The sequence below is a fragment of the Thunnus thynnus genome, chromosome 6 (assembly GCF_963924715.1).
Source record: "Thunnus thynnus chromosome 6, fThuThy2.1, whole genome shotgun sequence".
In the NCBI taxonomy this organism is placed as follows: domain Eukaryota; kingdom Metazoa; phylum Chordata; class Actinopteri; order Scombriformes; family Scombridae; genus Thunnus; species Thunnus thynnus.
Window position 1 is genome coordinate 24,181,059 of NC_089522.1, and position 22,994 is coordinate 24,204,052.

General features: G+C 38.2%; 1 protein-coding gene across 4 annotated transcripts in view; it reads right to left on the reverse strand.

Moving 5' to 3' along the window:
• Positions 1-2,723: 2,723 nt before the first annotated feature.
• The window catches only part of LOC137184798 (protein kinase C and casein kinase substrate in neurons protein 1-like), a 39,251-nt gene continuing 18,980 nt past the window's right edge, over positions 2,724-22,994 (reverse strand). For 2 of the 4 annotated variants that reach the window (XM_067592810.1, XM_067592811.1), the window contains 9 exons: positions 15,651-15,780; positions 12,259-12,415; positions 11,847-12,082; positions 9,002-9,157; positions 8,071-8,246; positions 6,061-6,181; positions 5,832-5,938; positions 5,102-5,298; positions 2,724-3,563 (listed from right to left, as the gene is read on the reverse strand). In XM_067592810.1, the coding sequence (XP_067448911.1) occupies positions 3,454-3,563; positions 5,102-5,298; positions 5,832-5,938; positions 6,061-6,181; positions 8,071-8,246; positions 9,002-9,157; positions 11,847-12,082; positions 12,259-12,415; positions 15,651-15,710 (1,320 nt within the window). In that variant the 5' untranslated portion in view covers positions 15,711-15,780 and the 3' untranslated portion in view covers positions 2,724-3,453. Of the gene's footprint in view, positions 3,564-5,101; positions 5,299-5,831; positions 5,939-6,060; positions 6,182-8,070; positions 8,247-9,001; positions 9,158-11,846; positions 12,083-12,258; positions 12,416-15,650; positions 15,781-20,217; positions 20,699-22,404; positions 22,885-22,994 lie in introns of those variants that run through there. The other 2 variants (XM_067592813.1, XM_067592812.1) reach the window with 2 other exon arrangements.

Sequence of the window (22,994 nt, forward strand, 5' to 3'; positions counted from 1 at the left end):
CGCTCTTAGTTTCATATTCCTCCTCGGTATTTCTCCTTTTCATTCATTTATTCCATCCAACTAATGCAGCAGTAAATATAAAGAACCACAGGACAGATCTGTGTTGGTTCTGTGGTATTGGCATTTCATCATTTCATCAAATCACACATGTCAAATGAGGCAACTATCACTTTCAGTGCATTTGGCCCACTAATAAACATGTTCCTGTACTGTATTCTTTGTCTAATGTGTATGTGAGGGATTTCTTGGCCTGGAGCAGCAACTTCCTGGTGTCTTTGCTGGTTGCCTGGAAACTGTTATTGTTCAAGAAATAGTCCAGCATCCCCTATTTAACAGCGAATTGCTGTGTTTATACTTATTTTTGTAGTGACAACATATAATGGATTAATTAGTAAGCTTTAGAGGTGCTGGTAGGCAGGTTTTGTTAAAACAGGCTAGCTGTTTCCCCCTGTTTTCAGTCTTTGTGCTAAAGCTAAGCTAGCTCCAGCTACATATTCACCTTGTAGACATAACAGTGGTACTGATTTTCTAATCAAACTCTTGGAAAGAAAGTGAATAAGCATATTTCCCAAAACTATTTCTTTCTCTCTTTACAGTGACACTTCATGTTATCTCCATTTATGTGTCAAGAATATTTAGAAGTTGCAGAGCAATGCCAAAAATAAGTGAATATTTCATTAAACCTGCCTTAATAGATACTCCTTGCATTTCTGTATTGGGTTTATATTCAGGATATACAATAAAGCATTTAATTATTACCAAGTGTCATCTCCCTCTAAAAGCTGAAAGGAAAAATCGAACAAATCACACGCAGTCCATACACAAAAAACACACACAGACACTTTTTTTTTCAACAAACTTGTTTCCCTTTCAAACCAATATCGCAATATTGACACCATCACAACAAATTTGATTCAGGTTTTTCATCACTATCATCATTATTATCTGTGATCATAATCATCTTTATGCATATTTAAATGAACTTCTTGTTACATCAAGATGAACAGGCACTACACCAGTTAGGAGATAAAAGTACATCACTAACTATGAACATACATCTTCTAGACCGCTAATATACGGTAGGGTGTCCACAACATGAGCTGCTGTCCCCTGTGTGCATAAGGAAGAGATCATCAACATAAAAAAGCATTTACATGTACACCTTTTTACTGCTTCAACGTGGTTAGGTCTCATTTTCAACTCAACACAGTTGTACAGTTACAATAGAATATAATCTTTAAATTACATCATCATATACAAATCTGACAGCGTGGGATAACGTCACGCTTTTATGATACACTGACGATTCCATTGCAATGAAATTCATACGATATGGTACCTATTAATATGTTTTCCATTGCTGTTATTTTAATGAAACACATTTACATGTATAACACTACATTTTGTCTTAATAGTCAATCACTATTTTTTTAAAACATTTTTTTTCTGTTACATTTACACAGCTCATACACACTGGATGATGAAGATGTTTTCCCCCAAAATATTAACCTGGTTATGTTGTTTGTGTGTGTGTGTGAATTCGTGTGTATCGTGTATACCCTACGTTTAATGCGTGCGTATGTTTGTGTGCATGTGTGTATGTGTGTGTGTGTGTGTGTGTGCATACGTGCATTGAGGATGTGGGACAGTTTGATGATAGGAGTCCTTTTTGCTATGCTGGACAGCTTTACTCTAAGACACAACTTGTGAGCTGGTGATGTGTTTCTCCTCATGTGTGAGACCCAAACCTGTCAAATCCTGTTCCAGACACAGAGCTAAACACATCTGACTGCTGTTGGTCCAATGAAATTTTTAAAAACTTCAGGACAACTAAGTTATAAAAAGCCTCTCTCCCATCTAAATATTTCATCAGAGATTTAGGTGCAACTTGTAGCAAGATAACTCACTAATTGACATCTGATGACTTCTATAAATTTAACTTCTATGGAGCATGTTAAAGATTTAAAAATAACCATGTAACGCACTGTGTAAGAGTCATCTTACAGGCAGTGCAGTACTGGTGACAAATGTATTCCCTGTGTCATTGCGCAGTGTTTTGCAGACAAATGAAGTTTGGGTGGACTGGGAGGCAGCTACAAGTTGATCTTCACTGAAGCTGTTTCACATGAGATATGTGAACTTATTGCATGGAGAGAAAACGGATAGTTGATGGTATTGGGTCATTCTTTGGCTCAGCAGGGAAATGGGCCACATAACTAGTGCTTTTTGCTAGGTAGGGCTTTAAATGACAGTAGAGAACCATGTTTAGACAACATGACCTCTTCCAAGCCCAAACACTAGTACATTCATGTCCTGTTGGAGAGGCTTTGATCTTCAGACAACGGTCTGTAGCACAGTAACGCATCGCCATGCCTCCATTGGCCCCTCGCTCTGGAAGAAAAGTGCCCGTCATAGGCATTGTTCAAAACCCTCCTCTTATACTGCAGTGGCAACCTCAAGAAGATGACTTGATCCGACTTCGCTCTGAGGGAATGTATCACTGGTGTTTCTTGTTAGCAGAAGTGGATTAAAATGAGACCTGAATTACTGAACCAAGAATGAAAGCTTCTGTGGAAACTGTATATCCTTGCCATGGATTGCATGAAGATGATATTGTCAATTTTGTGATGCTAAGAAAAAAAAAAAAAATCCATGTTGAAAATAAAAGAAACAAACATAAAATCAGTTCGTCAAACAAGCTTCCTCTCATGAAAACAGAAGCATGTGCATGTCCAGAAGCATGTGATGCTAAAAAGTGAACTCTGCATTTGTAGTTGAAGTGTTGCATCAAGTTGTAGCCTTAACAAGGCTGCAGGATTCAGGGAATGCAAGTTGTTGCATAGCACATGCTGCTATGCAAGTTCAGAAACAGTTAAAAACACATAGCACTGCACACACTGGATAAGAGGTTGGACCAAATCACAAAAAAAAAAAAAAAAAAAAAAAATAGAGGATACTGTCTGTGGTACTTTTAACACTACACAGCATTCCCAATGTAAGAATGACGACTGACCACACACAGCATTAAAAATGCTACACAAAAATGGCATCACACTGTATATACACAATGCAGGTTAGAGAAGCTCGTCTTTGTCGAATGGGTATAATTGATTATATTATCTTCCCATTTTCACTGCATTATACGCTAAATACAGCTACACAGAGAAGCAATGTGTTCCTGCACTGTCTTGATGTTATAGTTGAGTGTGTATATACTGGAATAACTGCTGCTCCTGTTTTTAAATATGTAAGTCCACCCACCCCAAATGCTGGATAAAATATATTATACTGATATATTGTCTTTTAGGTTACTAAGTTTTTATTTAGGCAAGACTGCTTGGCGCATCTGTTGGGCAAGGGATGTGTTGCTCTTAAGTCTCTGGCTATGTGCGGTGCAATTGGACGGGACAGTTCAAGCTGCCTCCAATGGCGTGTCCTTGTCCAGTAACGTGACTAGACTGGCTCGACGTAATTGGCCGGGTACAGTCCCTCTCGGCCGTTGTCCAAACGACCTCTACACCAGCCTTGCTCATCTTCATCCTCAGTCTTGGTCAGTTCATCACCTGTGAAGGAGACATCACTCCGTAATCAACACACAGTCTTTTGTCAAATAGTCAGTGTGAATCTAAAATGAAAATATCTGTAAATACTGCTCCATGTTTCTGCTGATTTACATGCAATACTCTATAGATTTTATGTAATATAGTATATTTTTGTACAGGATCGTTGTCAGTATTTTAGAAATACTGAGGTCTTGAATCAAAGCCCCCCACCCTCCCAGTACCATTTGTCCAGACAGCAAAAATATTGTTTTGTTTTGTATCTTTAATATATTTGATTTGTTCAGCTAAAGAAATAGTTTGACATTTTGGGAAATACACTTATTCGCTTTCTTGCTGAGAGGTAGATGAGAAGATCAATACATATTTTACCTTCTGACAGAGGCAGGCTGGCTCTCTCCCCCTGCTTCCAGTCTTTGTGCTAATCTAAACTGACTGGCCGACTGGCTTCATATTTACTGTACAGGTTTAACATCTTACTAGGCACCCCTGTTTTTCTAAACAAGACTTAAAATAATGTACCCACAATAACATTAGAGGTAACTCTTGAAATTTTACAATCAAAAAGTGAGAATGAGTATAAGGGATCCTGAATATAGTGCCACTTAGGCTTAAGTGTCCCACAGGTGGGAGAGTGTCATTTAACAGGTCAAGAGTGGAATCAATCTTCTCATCTAACTCTCGTCAAGATGTTAGATGAACTATTGTTGTTCTTGTTGGCTTAAAATGAAATATCCAGTAAACGTATTTTCTAACTGTATAATTTGAACTCAGAAAGAATGAAATTCTTCCATTATTCTCCCCGAAAAATACAGAGGACACAACCTCAGTGTGTTTATAGAGCCATCAAGATTTCCAGTTTTCTTTAAATGTGTTTTGTCCCCATCTAATGAATTTAAGTAACTTGAATTTGATTAGGCTGTGCCATTTAACATACCAACCCAGTTTCATCCCCGATAAATGTAATTTGAACAATTTGCAAAAAGAGCAAATACACTAATATGCAGGTATAAAAATGTCTTTAAAGACCCTCATCATATCTTTGATATCACATCTTAAATGTCAAACTAATTACGTGGTTAAAAATAGCATCTAGGTGTGGCGGGGGGGGGGGGGGGGGGGTCAAGATTTAGATGCACAGCTGTGGCTTCTTCATTAGTTATTTTTCTGTGTAAAGCTTGTCTCTAAATTGTTAGTCATGTCACTATGTGGGGTTTTAAAGGACTCTTTCAGACCATTTCCCAAGGAGCTTGTGTTAATTGGTGGCAAGCGCCTGTAATTTGTTTTCCATGTAGCTATTATTGACTAATCACTGCTATCTTCTATAGAGGAAGGGAGCTTTAGAATAGAAATAAGGACAGAGTCGGTGATTTCTGACCACCTATCGAGCTCCAGCTCATCCTCTTGTCCTAAAACTACTGCAGACGGTGTCCCAGGCCCTTTACACATTCATAAATTCATGTGTAATCTACAGTATGTGTATCATGAGTCCATATGAGACAAAATCATCTAACCTATGTCTTCTGGTCACTGATAATTACCTGCTTTGAAGGTGAGCTCATCTTGTTCCTGGCCTTCATAGTCATAGAGAGCTCGCACGCGGACCCCTTTCCCAGTGCTAGAATCATCCTCGAACGAGTTCCCGTTTCCACCGTTTTCGTTGCCGGAGTACGTAGCGGGCTGCTCATCATCAGACCACTCAGTCGAGTAAGCTTGGTTCTTATCGTAGCTGCTCACGCTGGAGGAGAGAGAGAATTCAGGGTGAGATTTGGTGTTAAGTGACCTCAAAACCAAAGACAAAGAATAAGACTGGTGGTATTCTATATATTTTTTTATTGTTAACAAATACCATGAAAAATAGACCTTCATTGTTGCCCAAAAACTATTAAAAACACATCAATGAGCCACACCATCACACTGGGTGACACGTTCCTTAAATACAATGAGCATGAGCACTGTAGTTTACTCTGAATTGATCCTATATTCAACATCCTGCTGCGATAAATACTCGCTAGTGAACCAAATCTGTAGATGAAAATAGTCCCCCCAAAAATGCATTTTTACTGGCAGACAGACAAACACATTGTTGGTTTGTTTTTTTTTCATTGGATTTGTGAGTATCACCTGCTTTATCCTTTAAGAATTAAAATGAATCGTCACTTCATACAATTTAAAGATAAGATTAAATACAAAATGTAATTTCATGAGTAAACAGAGTGCGTTTAAATGTGATTGATTAGGGGTTTTAAATGATAAATGTCTTGAACTAACCTGCTGCGGTCACCAGGTGGAGCCACATGGTCGGTGCTCGGAGTGGGTGGGGCTCCGTCTGGTTTCTTCTTCTTTGGAGGAGCGCTGGCCTGGTCTGGGTTGTATTCCTGGTGAAAAGAGTAAAAAGAAGCAAATCAAAGCAGAATAAAAAAAATTAAAAACTAGCAGTGGATTATAACTCAAGAGAAATCATTTTTTGATGTTCTTGTATGAAGGTATGATGTTGTACCTCAAACGCAGGCCAGTTCATATGCATCCCAGGGCCGTGGTTGTTGCTGAACCACTTCAGGTCCTCTTGTGTGTTTGCAGCCAGGACCGTGCGCTCTAGTTCTCTGTATATTGTGGAATAGCTGAGGAGAGGAAAATAGAACAAATAGTGACAATGAAAGCACCAGAAGGGGCCTGCATGGAGATGCTGCCAATTTGGCAACAGAACCTACAGTGTAGTTCAAATTCTGAGTTGAGAGAGATCCAACGTTGGGTCGTGACAAAACTAAAGTGTCTCCCTGAGTTTTAATCCTGAAGTGGGAGCCCGCAACAGCTGAAGTATTTGGCCTGAATTATCCCAAGCTTGTACAAGGATATTGTTGTTTATGTTGTCACTGTTTTCCCAGATCACTGCCATAGATTAATAGATTAAAAAGGACACATTCACCTTGTAGTTTTATTCCCTAAAATACAGGATAAACCAATATGACCAGGTTTCATTCTGACCTACACTGAAAATCTCTACTACATTCAGTCCAGGTGTTTTTTTTCCAAAGCTGGAACATTAACTAAATGGATGCTGTGTATTGAAGCAGTGAGCTACAATATGTTTCTTAATGTCTTAATGTGGTGGTGATATAATGTCTCTCTTCAGATGTTAATCTAAAGCTTGATTTAGTGATCCTGGAGTATAGTAAGTATATTTAGTTTGTGCATATTTAATATAAAGCCAAAACAATCTCATAGGGCACCTAAACTGAATTTTTTGAGAGATGTCACAGGTGTAACTGCGAAGTGGAGAAATAGATTAATTTAAATATATTTAAGAGGAGGATCTAAAGTTTGACTTTACTGGTGCTGTGGTTGTCATGATCATACTGAATCCAGAAAATATACATATTTGTTTGGCCTTCGTGGTAATGACAACATAATTGATCTTTTCCAGTTTCTGAGAGTGAATTTGTGCTTTTATCTTCAGTGGGCATTTCTATGAGTCATTATAGTTGTAGAAAATAATATTCACTTACAGCACATGTCTAATCTGTTGAATCTGTTGTGGTATAAATGGAATCTGGCAATAAATTACAAGAAAATTCACTGCTGCACTTCAGAGGATGAAGTGGTCCTAAAAATATACAGGCTCATATATATATATATATATATATATATATATATATATATATGCAGCATCCGTTTTGTCTGCATTTGTACAAATAAATACATTTTTGTCTTGGTTTTATAACAAAAAAAGATTTGCTTGATTGAGGAGGCAATAAAGGTAATAAATAAAATGAAATTATAATCCTTGAGTGTGTCCAGTCTTATTTCATGTGGGACACAATGAAAACAAAAGAAGTTCCTTTCAAAACTGAGTTTTCACGTTTTCTAGCAGTGCAAAAGTTCACCAAAAACCCAGCCAATCAAATCAACACACATGGGGTCATACATAGGAAAAGAGAGGTGTGAAATGACACAAATCAATGGCAACCAAAGATGACAGGTTTGGTTAAAGAGCCTGAAAATCACTTTGCTCTGCGTCCTGGCTTTGTTGTAACACGCAGGTTAAAAACAGCCCAGAATATGACAAGCGTTCACAGTGAACAAAATTCAGTTTGGCAGAAACGTCATTGACTGAATCATCAATTAATTACTTTAGTGAGTCTGAACTCTAATGAGAAATGCATGCCTGGTTGAGAAGTGTGTTGAGATTAATCAATCTGAAGTGAACTGTACTGAATGTGACACACTGAATCAAATTAATCTATTAAAAAAAATGTTTACAATGTGATTATTTCTGATTAAAAGTAAAAATCAAAGGTGAATTACCAATATGACACAGAGTACTACAGTACACCAAAATGAGATCAATCCATATCCAACAAGGGAATCACTTCAGTCTTACACACTTTAAAGACCTTAAAGACACTGTACATATATCAAGACTTTTGTCTTTTGCTCCAAGGTCAGTTTTAACTCTCATGGAGCATTTTACAGTCAGATTAATAAAACTGGTTCCTTCCGCCTGACTGACCTTTGGTTCTCAGTGAGGTTAAGATGGCGTTTGATGTCCAGCAAGGCTTCCTTGAGGAAGGTCAGCCTCTTGACTTCATGCTGCTGGCACTGGTCAAACACCTGCTCCATGCTCTCCATGTACTGCGGGGTGCATTTGTTCAGCTCGTCCAGAGACTTCTCATACTTCTCTTTAGCCTGAGACAGAGATCAGAGGACACACTGACAGCTGAAACCTCTTTGGAGAACAAAAACAATGGTAAAAACCTGCATGATTTACTTATTATTTCTATTTTTCTTATTTGTATACAGATTGATCTAAAATGTATATACCGCTACAAACTCTAAATGAACCTGGTGCTATAGTGTATCATGGTGCTGTGAATACGTTATATAACAAATTATCTGTACTTGTAATCATATAATTTCACATTAAAAACACAAAAAGCCACTTTTGTCTTCATCCGGCATACATCTATCACAACATAACATCTTAAACAAGTCATTTAAATAGGAATATGTCAAAAGCTTGATCAATTAGCCTGATCAACAGTCATGTAAAATCCCTGCCAGGTCACCAATATAAAGCAACTGTGAGAAAGAGATAAAACACGATGATACTTTTTGGTCTTTTTGCATAGAAACGTATCTTACATTCAGTGTCCAATGTAAAAAAAGTAACTTGTTAAACTGTTTTATACACATATTTTGGGATGTGTCGTGTACACATATCAGCAGATAAGTATATGCAAGTAATTGTGTATTTGTGTGTGTTGATCTGCACTTTATTAGACCAACCTGGACAGAAAACAGAGAATAAGATCATCTCCTGAGCAACCGAAGGTATTCTTAAATTATTTTATATTGATTTTAATTTATTTGTTTTAACACTTGACTTAAATTAAAACAAACACATTTTAAAAATCTGCTTGTTTTCCAGTCTTTTTTCTCACCTTCTGCATATCCTGTTTGCATTTGTCCACTTTCTCGTGGAGTTTCTTCTGCTGGTCTGGTGTGACAGAAGCCTCAGTCTTGCCGTTGGCCTCTCGGGCTGCTGCCAGTTTCTCCTCCTTGCAGGCCATGTGGTATCCTTTCTTAGCGGTCTCCATCTGCACGTTCAAACACACGTATCCTCAGTATCTCAGTCACATGATCTGATTCGAACAGATCATATCTACTCAACTCCAAGTAGGCACGACCTTGTCCAGACAGGATACTCCATTTTAATGTAATCAGTATTTATATGTCTACATAAATATTACTGTGAGCAACAGCCATTTTTCACTTTATGTTCACCATATAGAGTCAAGAAAACACAGTCTGACCTGTATCTACTAAGGTCTCAGCACAAGTTCTTCAACATCATACAGGCCCAGTTGGACCCAAACATCCCTTGAAATTAAAGATAAAATAACACACTTCTGGAGTCTGTATATTCAGTGGTGGATGCACTGAGCATGTTTTGTTTATTGCAACTTTATTAATATATCATGCAGAGACGAGCTGAGAAAACCAATTAAAAGTGCTGACACTGGGCTTTCACATAGCACCTTTCTGTATATTATGTCTGTAGACCATAGAACATTTTTTGAAAGAAATTTCATAATATTTTCAGTGTTTCAAAGTGGCATACATAAGCATCCAATGAAAAAGGAACAAAAATGAGTTGGGATAAAATCACTTTCATATACTGTAAATAGATTGTATTATAGTTTTATTTCTAGCATTTTTGCTGTATTTGTGTGTATTGATAGTTTCTACAATCTTGAACTGCTCCATAATAATATTTTCAGAGATTATCACAGAATATTTGTCAATTTTATCGGTGCCTGTCATTTTAATGTAATTTACATTCCTGGCAGCTTCATACTTTGTTAAATTGACAGAATTATGTGTTAGATTATGGCTGACTTTGTGCTAAAGGTAAGGACTGTTTAACAGGTGCTAAACAAAGACAAGAATGAATGTCTGAAAAAAACAGTCAAAATGAACCTGGACTCCAGAATGCTTTAGTAATGATTTTGAGCAGGTGAGTCAATATCTACAACAGGTCTCCCTAAGCTGGAAATCAAGACTTGGTCCAATGACAAGTAATTTGTCAACTCTGTTGCCTCATGGAGTTTTGGTTTGAAATATTATATGCAAATGAATCGCATTTAAACGTAGAGCGGAGAGCTGTGAATCAGAAAATGTGCCTCCTCATGTTCCAGTAAAACCACCACGGGTGCTGTTATAGAGAGTGTTATGGAGCAGCTCCAGGATTGGTCTCTACAGCCTACCTCTCTGATGTTCAGAAATTGAAACGTAACTATCCAATATTGTAGAAATAACACCAGATTTCTATATTAATCAATAAAAAGTGATAAAATGTTAAACAACTACTTGAACAGCCAGTGATTTTCTTGCATTTCTGCTGCCTGTATTTGATTTTTTTTAATGGTTTAAAGTTTTAAAAAAGTGGAGAGTGATAGATCAGTGTGGGGAGGTTACAGTGTTGATGTGACATAGCGTGTGAAACAGCACAAGACATCATCATCACAAATAGATGGTGTGAACCAGAAAGCAGCTCATTCATGCATTCATTACATTCATCAATGATCCCCCATCTGTTTGTGAGGAGGACGTGGATATTCAGATGTGCGCTGATGACACGGTCGTATACACTCATGGGAGAGATGCTGAACAAGTAGCCACCAAGCTCTCATTAACACTTCATAAAGTTGATAATTGGCTGAGTGACTCAGTGAAAACAGTGGCAATGTATTTTGCTAATAAAGAAAAACAGACTGTGTATCCACAGCTTAGTGTTAATGGACAAATACAAAAAAAAAAAATAGTTTAAATATTTAGGTATGATTTTGGATACCAAGTTGACTTTTGAAAGACATTAAAAAGATGAGTAAAAAATTGTTAAATTTAGACATATTAGGAACTCTTTAGCAATAGATGCATCAAAAACATTTTTGCATGATTTTTTCACATCTTCATCATTGTATATCCTGCTGGTCCCAGGCCAGTAAGACTGTGCAGAAACCAACTTTTTAAACAAACCTTAAACGTTTTTGATATGGCATCATTAAGTCATCATCATTGTAACACAATGTCCAAATACAACCTCTTAAGGTTTGTAAATCTCATTCTGTTTTAAGAAGTTCTATTACTGGTATTTCAGATCATTCACAGTGCTGCTTCTCTACCACCGAAGAGCGTTTTTTCAGCTTCGTTCTGAGCAAATGTGCAGAACCTCTCGATCTGCCTTAAACTCAGACTTAAACATCCCTCTGCGGCAGACTGCCTCTGCACAGTCTGCTTTTTTCATTTACACCCATCAAACACTAGAATATGCTTCCAGCTGAGCTTAAAATTTGCACATACTTTCATTCTTTTTCCCATGGTGCAAAAAAATGGATACGGAGCAACCAGTCATGTCGACATTAATTTGCCTGTGATTCAGATTTTATAGTTGTACTGGATGAATGCGCTGGTATTTATAATGTTGGTGTGTGCTTGTTTGTATAATTGTTAGTGTGATAGAGACTATGTAATGCTGTTACACGCAAATTAATGTTTTTAGTGTCTGGTGTTTGTTCTGTGTTTACCTGCCCAGGGACTGCAGATGGAAATCAGCTAATAGCTAAATCTGGCATAAATCCTCTTTTTTCATTTTGAGATTAATGTTTTGAACACGGTCCTTGTTTAATAAGGAAAATAATAATCATTCGTAGAATACAAACCACTCTGATACACCAATGACAAACATGAAATAACAATAATCAAATAACATTTTTACCCCCTCACCTCCTTGAGCTTTTTGGCCCACGGTTTCTGGGCCTTCTTGAAGCCTTCCTCCGCCTCCTTGGCCTCCTTGAACCCTCCGATCATCTGCTTGTGATACGCTTCCTTCTGCCAGTTCTTCACTTTCTCGACATCATCGTTCGTCAGGTTGTTCTTCACGTCTTGGTGCAGCTCACTCACCTTCTCTGCCTCAGTCATCACAGCCAACCAGGCTCTCTCCACAGAGCCGTACTGCGGGCCTGCGAGTCAAATAGAATTATTCATTCCAAATAATTAATTTAGTGCAATTATACTCAGACAAATATTATCAGAAACCAAACATCAAACTGTGTAAACGGAGTTTTGGCAAATTGAAAGACTGCAAAGTACATTAATTTGTTGAGTTATTTGTTTTAATGACCCCATCCAAGCTGACCTTTCTCAATGAGCTGTCTCCATCTCTTGGACCAGGCAGTTAGCTGATCACCGTAGGCTTTTTCTATCTTGGCACGTTCCTGCAGGCAGCTCATAAGGTCATTGCAGAGCCGATGGCCGTCATCAAATCTCTTGACAGCACGCTTGTAGTTCCCCACCTGAGAACACAAGACAAAGGTACATACATCAAAGGAGAAAAACTACTGAATGCATTTCTACATCGAAATATCAAAAGTGTATTTCTATATATCTATACATCAATCCAATGTGTATGAATGTGACTGATGATGTGTTGGTAGAATATTGAATGTAGTTTTTTTTTTACTATAAATGATATATTCTACAGATTATATCATTTACATAATGAATACTTCAGTATCTCACCAAGAGCATTTTTCATAGTAATTGAGTAAAATGAACTCTTGTAAAAGGCAAAGTTATTAAAATTTAAGTTAAATTTTAGACTATTTTAATGAGGTTGAATGTTAAAAAGTTTAAGCCTAAAACTAAACAAAATAAATATTTTATATACTTTTCTACATTTTAAAGAGAGATTCATGACTAAATTAGGATTTATTCTTCATATATCAATATATCAATCATATTTTATTTGAATGTTACATATAGTTGGTAGCAGTTAGGTTTTTCTCTAAGCAAAAAAACAAGTGGCATTATCAGAGTATGAATTCATTTTTTGTCCTTTCATACACAAACATGATATCAGAGATAATGGTATTTGTGTCTTTTAATCATTTTTACAAATCAACAAAAAGCTGACTTCATACATAAATATAAAACATAAAAGTGTAGAATTTTTGATCCAAATCACTAACCACATTTTTATAATTAACAGAAAAACTATTTTATGTTTTGATTTAAACTAATGAAAGATTTCTAACATGAATCACCTCACTGAATTAGAGAAGCAAGTAAACTGGACATTTAAAAAATGATCTCATCTGCATGCAGCCAACACATAGACATAAGCTTTACTCGCATTTGTTGGACACAAGCTGTTTCCCCTCTAATGCATGCGTTTATTCAGCATTGTTTTGAACATCTACACCTGTAAATCTATAGGTTCAGACATATTTTGAAACATATCTCTTAATATATTCTGAATATGTGTTCAATAATTACAATAAATGATATACTACACTATCATATCTACAAATAGAAATAACTTCAGCCATGACGGTAAGCTAATTTTTTTTTGTTATCACTTTTGTCAATGTTATTTTACTGCCTCTGCTTTTAGATCTTGCCACCTTAAGTCAGACCGCCTTAAAAAAAGCAGTGCCAGGCCACGTGGCTCCGCCTCTTCAGTGCCTGCAGGGGGCGTGAGCTCATGGTGCATGATGAAGGGAGGGTAGTGAAGGGGGAGGTGGCTCGTGCCTTTGCATGTGTAGTTATGCAATAACATGGGCTTGTATGTGTGTGTGTGTGTATCTGTGTGTGTGTGTGTGTGTGTGTGTGTGTTTGTGTGTGTTTGTGTGTGCACAAACTGTGACTGCTTTAATCCTGTTGAGTGGTGTAATGCAGGCAGACAGATTTGCAGGGATAGAAGCCGAGGTAGAGACAGAAACGCATAGAAACCACAGACTGTGTGTGTATACGCTGTAAATACATACAGACATATACATCATCATGGAGAGACTGTCTGACGATGTTCGCCTGCTGCAGAGCTGCGCTCTGATTGGTCCTTACATGAACATGAATGTGTAGCTACTGTTGGAGATAAGAGAGCTGCAGGGAAGCTGTGAGACAGGTGTATGACGGTATGAGTTTTGGCCTGTGTGACAGTTTGCCAAGTCACACTACCAACAAAACACAGGTGGACTGGTTCCACATATGAAAACACACCTGAGCTCTTGTATTTGCACTGTAATTCAACAAACTATGCTTCTTCTTTCTGTCCCAGTTGCATGAAGCATCGATGTTTCATTACAAAAACCTGAGAGTAAAGTGTTTTTCTGGCATTTATAAACTCCGAGCTGACCCGAGCTGTGTTGCTAGTATACAGATGCTATAAGCAGGTGCTTGTGGTGAAAGGCCGCCTCAGAGCGGCTGATGACTGAGGCTCTTTGTCTGTGCCTCCATGGCTAAGAGCCATGATACAAAGAAGACTCTGTACTGAGAGGGAATTCATTAACGCTAATTTGGTGGGTTAAAAGTGCTCTCTCTCACACACACACACACATACACTGCATTTCAGCACAAGTGAGAATGGACAGAATTTGTACGATGTTTCTATATGTAGTGATGTGGTCTATGTGATCTACAAAAAAATTTAATTTACAATATATATGCTATTAGAAGGAGAAACTTAACATTCTACATCTGTACCAGCACTTGTAATGTCTTTAACTGTCTTATTGTTTTTTAAAATTGTGTTTATGTTTTATCTTATGCTGCCTTGCTTCAAAAAGAATGTCCTCTTGTGGGACAATAAACATTTGAACTGAAGTGAAATAAGAAATGACTGTGCTGAAGGAGTGTCTATAAGAGGTTCACATTTGGAGCTGACATGAGTATTTAGAGTATTTAGAAACAGGCATCGAAGAAAGAATTATTCTAACACACGTTCATCTTGATCATCAATTTAGTTTTTGTCTAAATAGTTAATGTAAAAAAGGGAAAAGTTATAATATAAATAAATCCAAATAACTTAAGTCCACAGAAGTCAAATTTATTTGGCTTTGTAGCTCATAATTTAGTTTTTTTGTAAGTATTTTTTATTTCTATCATCCAAAACATTTCCTGGCAGGACTTAATTATTCTTACTAAGAAAAACTATGAAAAACTAATTAGGAAAAAGAATAGCGTAAGAATGTTTGATCATTTTTCTTTCCTTTTTTCCATCACAAACACAATTTCTTCCTTCTTTAAGGCTGCAAGTGTCCAACCGTCATGCTGTACAAACACTACCGGCAAGAGGCCATTATTTATTATAGTCTTTATAAAAGCAAATAAGAGATTGTGTTCTTTTGTTAATTTGGCTATATTTTTAGCACTGTGACAAAAAATAAAAACACGGTACCTAAAAACTCACATGAAAGACTTTTAGCTGCACTTCTGCCTCATGAAGTGAACTCCTAATTAGGTCACCTTCAAAGGGCTCTTAATTAAAATAATAAAACCCTGCTTAAATCAGCTTTTTATGCATGCTGTAATCCCTCAGATCATGAGAGGTGACCCTTGATGGGTATCACACAGCATCATTAAAACTTCTGAGTAATTTTCTTTAGTGACATTAATATAATTTTTATGGTTTCAATGGTTCTTCTGTTGGGCTTCAGGGGCCAAATCAATAAAAAGACAATGAAAGGGTAAAGGTGTTGTTGGTTTGCTGGTTGAAACCTCATCTAAGCAGATATGATGTTGTGTCCGTACCTCCCAGAAGCTGTCCATGGTGTCGTCAGCACCTGCAGTTTCATCGTAGGAGACAGACATTTTCCTGGATGTGGCAAAGCACTCTAATGACTAAACCTGTCCTCTGCAGCAGAGCTGGGTTCCTCATGCACTGAAAGAGATAAACAGCAAAAAAACCCAATGTGAGACAGTAACATTACACAACAATACAGAAACAAAGCTGTACAATGGAGCGCATGAGCGGACACTAGTAATAAAACACTGCCAAGCAGCAATGTGGCAATTTTCCCCGGCAACTGGAGGAGACCTTTCAGTGTGAGGGTTTCTATTTGAGACATTTATAATAATGAGATAAAAATAGTCTCTTCCGCCATGCATACAGCACCATGCCCTGAGGAATGAAAGGGGACATCTTACAGTATATCGGCGTGTCCTAGAAAAGATTCACCACCATCGCGCAGCTCTGACCCTGAATCCTTCCACAGTGCATACCCTCATTCTTTTGACACATTACATCCGAGAGACAGTTGAAAAGCAGACGCTTACACACAGACATGCGTAGTCACAAAGTTCAGCATCCCAGAAACGCACCTCTTGTGCAGAATTGTGTAATAGATGCCCTTTAACGATGTGGTTTAATTACCAATTACTTTGTTAACTCTCCAGAAAACAGTGGCTGCTGGATTTCCTCCAGCATTTAGGGTGATTTATATTTATTTGTTTGACGTCTGATCGATATCTTACCACCAAGGTTAAAACAGAAGAGACTGCTAGATACTATATTGGTATTGAATTTTGTTTGAAGCTTAATCCATTTTGCTCACATGACTAATGCCTTTCCCTTGACAGAGAGCTCATCATTGCACTGCAGCAGCCAATATGACAAGACATTATCTTGTATGTATCTTATAATAATGAGGCTCTGTCGACAGTGTTCAAGCCCTGACTTGATTTGTTGGTCTTTGTAATTAAATGCAGTTGACTGTGGTCATTATCTAATCCTGCACATGGCCCAACGATCTAAAATGTAACTTTATTAAAGCTCCCAATTAAAATGATAAAGGGTTTTGCAAAATGTTATTAAGAGCATGGTGTAATTGATTGATTCCTGGTTTATCCTGGTGCTAGCTTAGCATGCTACTGCAGATAGAGGTCAACGCTCTGTGACGAACAGATGAAGGATGACTTGTGGCCATTTCATATTATAAGCTGAGTCTGCACTCTGCAGTCTGCTGCATCACAAGGAATATTTTGTTCAAATACTAACAGTGCACTTCTCTGCTGGTTAATCCTGAAACCTCCTTCTGCAGTCAAGTGTAAATTAATTCCTGCAACATCCTTCATCTCTGGAATGAGTCATGAAAAATGATTTTCTGCAATAGACTCAATCTAAACCGGCCTGACCTCACTTCTCTTATACATCAAATATTACAACATAAGTGTCCTTGTGAGAAAAATAAAGGTCCTGAAACTACAAGGTCAGCTTACGAGGGGGAAGGTATTTTTCAGTCTTTTCAATAACTCTTGCAACGCGTGCTGTGTTTTTCCAGGGGGTCTACTCATAAAAATCATATCAGGGGAACATTTGTACCCTGTGTGATTGCTCCTGGTTTCAGGTGGAGAACAGGCAATTTAGCACCAGCCAAGTCAATGTTTCCACAGAGCTCTGACTGATTTGGCCGAACTGTATTTTATCAAAGGTTACTGTCACCAGCCATCACACCAGTCTCTGGGCTTCTTTACAGTTGTGGCTTTCATACATTGCTCATTTCAAGAGTGCACTCTGTGCGGGTGCAACACAAAATACCAAGGAGATATTTCATGATTTAGCAATTTTACCGTCAGTGTCAGAATCAGAGACAACTTGAGCCTTTCACTTGCACTGAGATCAGCAGTATTTTTCTGGTAATTCATCTTTTTTTCATGAAAAGAAGGCTCCAAGGCTCTGAGAAAAGACGATGCAATGTTTTCTGTGAACTCTGCTCTTTTATCTGAGCTGTTTGATACATCTGGCAACTGCGTATTATGTACAGTCATTTTACTGAACACAGAGTAACTGAAGGTTTTGCTAATCCAAACATTGCATGATGTCTTAATCCAGACGTACAGAAGTACTGTATATTATCTATCAAGCACATACAATGTAACCAATACACAGTGCATATATGTGCATGTTTTAACATATTTACACAAAAAAAATCATCCTTATCCCTTCAGTATCCTTCCATCAGTTTATTATAATTATAGTTTCACATTTTTGTCCATCTTGAATGTGCGTCAGTGAACAGAGACCCAACAGTTCATGACATCTTGTTCTACCTGCAGCACCTTCCACAGAATAAGTAACTCCACATTAGTTTGGACACAATCCCAGTAACCCTCTTTTTGAAAACGAGGACACAACAGTTTTCTGCCAATCCAACACTGAGGAGACCTGTCAGCCACCCCAACATCCTTAGCGCCATTGAGTACAAATTCTGACATTTACCACACTGACCTCTGTGGAGAAAATGGACTCCCACAATCCCCAACACTTCATCCCGTCAAGTGGAAATGCAATACCTATTGAAATTAGGGTTTTTAAAATTAACCTTTCAGCAAACTGGACTCAACATTGAGGCTGATGTTGAACATGGAGGGCTGTGTTTTGTAATGTACTGTATATGTAAAGCTCACTAAATAACATCTTGTTTGTTTAATCTGCACAAAAAAAAAACGAAGAGTAAAATTGTCATGTTGTGCTTTTACCAGGCATTGTGTGTCAGACAATTTCTTTGCCAGCTACAGTGACTTTGTGGAGTCTTTTCATAAATGTGAGGTTGCCAACAAACGAGATATAACATGTCAGTTGGTGAGCTTTAGAGGTGTTGGTGGGCAGATTTTGCTCCCTTTTGACTAAGCCAAGCTAAGTCAATCAGTTCAGTCTTTATGCTAAGCTAAGCTAAGCTAAGCTAACTGGCCGCATGAATGCACACACATGAATTGTAATAATCTTCTTATCTAACTTTTGGTGAATTGAAAAGATAATATGTGTTTTTCCAAAAATGTCAAACTATTCCTTTAACTTCCACTGGCAATGACAGGCAAAACTGTAGGTAAGTTAAACAAAACAGACTCATCTACTTGTTCTTTTTTTCCAAGTTCCTCAGTAAAACATGTCATGCATGTATCCACTGAACACAAAAAATAGAATTGGCAAATTTGCTGCGGTGGTATTTAATGACAACAATGGTGAGATTATTCTGAAGCTCACTTTGAGACAACAGAGGCCTTAATTCTCTACCTTTCAAAAAAAAGAAAGAAAAAATGTCTTTATAATTAATTTAACACATTTTTGAAGAACAACACACACTGAAGGCCTTATAAGATAAAGAATTCACTATGTGATGCAAGAAAGTCCCATGCAACTAGAAAGTTAAGCAGCCCTAAAATGGCATGTCTTAATCTCTGCAACTGACACAAACCATTGGTCCAGCTACCTGTCCATCAGTCGAACCATTCAATGAGCTTCTGCATCCGTAACTACAACACCGAGTGACATCAAAGCCAGTTAAGCTCAGGCAAGATGCCAGAATCCCAGCTCATAACAAAACCAGTGTGGCCAGAAGATTATTCTAACCAAAACTCACACGCCTCAAACTTAAACTAACGTAACACTTGATGATGTTTAGAAAGCATTTGGATTAACACGATAATTCCCCAAGAGCTGTCCACACATTACCTCAGACCTCGATAATTTCAAGCTAGACTGCGGTCAAATGTTTTGACCGATGATTATATGTACATGTTAATGCAGGTAAAAGGACGATGGGCGAGAACTGAAGAAGATTTCAAATTCTCAAAACGCAAAGATCATTTATTTCAAAAACACAAAAGCAAATGGTCCAGACATCCAGATTGGGACAATTTGTTCTTTCTAAGGACAGTGTGGACGTGAATGTCATCAGCCTTTGCTCACCAGTTCATACAGTAGAAAGACATTACATCACAGAAAAGTCACAGCTTTGGTCCATTGTGTTAGTGTGTCATGTGTCCCATGAGACAGAAAAAAGGAGGTGGTGGTGGGGGGGTGGAGGTGGTAAGCATTCTGGAGAGGGGCTTATAATACAGTTATTGAGGTCAACACACCTCAGTGACTGTGAACACACCTCCCATTCCCAAGTGTATTAACTGGTGAAGAAGTCATAGTGGAGACAGAGTACTGTTTCTAATACTACTCAGTGTTTAGCACAACAAATTTGATATAGATGGATTAGAATAAAGGAAAAGCATATAATTGCAATATAATTATACTGTATATAATTCAAAGATGCACCCAAAATAGTGCACTAATAGATAAATTACAAAAAGATAACAGCTGGTTTGTACAGAAAATATATACTCATTTAGTTGTATTGTTAAAAACCATTAACAACATCACTCACTGACCAAAACTTTTGCTGCTGTCAAAGCTATTTCTTTTGTTATTTAAAGTCTTTAAGGAGTCTGATGATTGCAGAGGCATTGCTGTCTGAAGCTGTCAAAATACTACAATTCAAACTTTTGCACATTTGTAAGTAACTAAACATATTCATGCATATTCACTTACCATAGTTGGCTCCATCATTGCAAAATAAAAAGAACAATCCCGAAATTTTAAAATCAAACACAACTCCTTGGAATGACGGACTCCTTGTGGATGTATGATCTTGTAGTCCAAATCTGTCCTTTATCGTTGGTACGTCTAAATGGTGAAGGATGTGTTGCAAATTTTATTTTTGCAGCTTTGACCTCTGTGGCCAAAGTGAACCCAAAGAGGACGGTAAGTCTGACCAAACCAGCATGTCTCAGAGGCTGAGGGATAATCCTGCAGTGTGCCACTTGAATAGCTTTAGAGGGGGAGGGAGCTTGCCAGGAAGAAGAGCAAAGAAGCGGATAGGACGAGTGAGACAGAGAGACAAAAAGTGGGAAGAGGAATGTGAGATTGTCGTGACACTGTAATTATAACATTAAATACTGTCATGATAGCATACCTAGCATACCCATGCACCAAAAGTGTTTGTTTGTGCATATTGTGCATGCATTACACTTTGTTTGGCGGTGTTAAAAAAGGTATTATTGATTTTTTTAAAAACATTAGTACTGTACCGCTGTGATTGACTAAATACTGAACATGAATGCTTTTAAGAGAGTTAAAGAGAAACCCTGATCCAGGTGAGACAAATGTTCCTGACACAGTCAGAAAGTCCAGTGTTGACAAGCCTTTCAAAGCATTGAATGGGAACCACAACAAACACATAAGCTTGTTACAGTAAGAAGATTTCAGAGAGATGAACTAACTTTACTCCAGCACATTATCAACCTCACTGTCTCCTGGCTGATTAGACAACAGCGATTTAAAGACGAAGTTACGGATCAAATAATCTAATTTACTGAGTTATTTCTCACCAGATAGTGATCAAAATAATGACAGCGCTAGAAACGAATGTGTCATGCAGAAAGCTGTCAGCTGATGTTGTACATGTTGTTGGTTTATGATGCATTCTGGTTGTCTGCGGATTCTGTTTGATAAGCACAGCATGTCCTCCACTTGCACTGACTGAGTGAAACAGGACGCACAAGGAGAGAGACAGAGGGAGGTCTTTCATTCAGATATGAGCGAGGAGAGAGTGACAGCGAAACCGAGTGAGACAACAACAGCTGGAAGGTGAAAAGGAGGGGAGGTGAGATGAAGATTGAGATGGAGGCAGGGAGGGGACGTGACATGGGAGAGGTGAATGAGAAGAGGAGGGAGGAAGGAACAACAAGCTCAGGATGTATAACGTGGAGGCGGTCAGACAGCCAGACTGCTAGAGAGTGGAGTGGAGAGAGCCATAGGGCCAGAACAGCAGCTGAACACATCAGGACGGAGATGTGATTCATCTCACGGTGCAGCACGGACTAAGCAGGCTGTTGGATGTTGCCAGGAGACAGAGCTGCCTTGTGCAGACTTCACACATGCTGCAACAGCGAAGGCCATCATTAAGCCAGGCCATGTGACCGATGCTTTAGACAAGAGCAAGAAGGCTGGATAGGTGACGCAGTGTCAGCTGTCCATCGCACGGTCGACTCGTCGCACCGACATACACAAGAGGGGGGTTACAATGGTGCGGCGAGTGTGAATAGTGAACCAACAGAGAGAGACAGAACCCTGACGAGGAGAGCGTCATTCAAGAAAGATGCAGTAATCAGAGCTAGAAAAAAAAAAGCGAGACAAAGAGAGAGATAGAGGGGAAGTTAAGGAAAAGCAGTGATGGTGGTCTTGTGTTGTATTTATCAGCTAAACGTGGAATGCTGTGAGCCTTGTTCACTGCTCACTGGGGCATGGAATAGGGGAGTCAAATCTGAACTGACGTGTCGATCCAGATGGGGAGTCTGCAGCAGAATTTGGAAAAACAAAACAGTCCTCATCTTCTCTCTCTCCTCCATAGCTAACTGTTAGCCTAGCCACCATAGGATATCCCCTAAGATGTCTGCGAATGTGGACATTTTCTATATTTGTCAAAAAAAACAACCCAGAGAACAAATATAGTCTACAGTCATGCAAGCTGTTCTGTTAGCCTACACTAAGACACAGCTAAATGCTAACATGAGCATGCTAACATGCTCAAAATGCTAACACATGCTCATGTGGAACATATTTAGCATGTTAGCATGCTAACAATTGCTAATTTGCACAAAATACAAAGTACACACAAGGCTGATGGGAATGTATTTGATTATGAACAAAAGTATTGGGCAAATCTAAATTTCTGACCTGCTGGTGGTGCTAGAGGAATCTACCACCTTAATCTTAATCCTGTGGATTGTCTGTGCCATATTTCAAATCCATCCAATAGCTGTTGAGATATTTCACGCAAGAACATGAAACTCATGGTGGCACTAGATGAAAAGTATGGGAGTCACCAAAGTCATGATTCATCTTCTGAGCACCATGTATCTGTACCTAATTTCATGTAATTTCATGGCAATCCATCCAACAGTTGCCAAGACATTTCACAAAAAAACAAAAATGTAAACCTCATGGAAGTACTATAGGAAAAGTTAGGGAATCACAAAAGTCCACAGGATTCATCCTGTGAGCATCAATGAATGTCTGTACAAACTTTCATTGCAATCTGTGCCATAGTTGTTGAGATATTTCAGTATGGACCAAAGTCATGGACTAACTGACATTGCCATCCCTTGATTCATGCAGCTAACGTAGCTAAAAAATTACATTTATCAATGCGGAGTCTCATTTAGAAGACAGCAAATCCAACTGCTCATTATCACATGATGTCAGTGGGAGACAAACTGTCTTACATAAAGTAATGAGGGTGGGACTCTGCTACTTCCTAAACTACA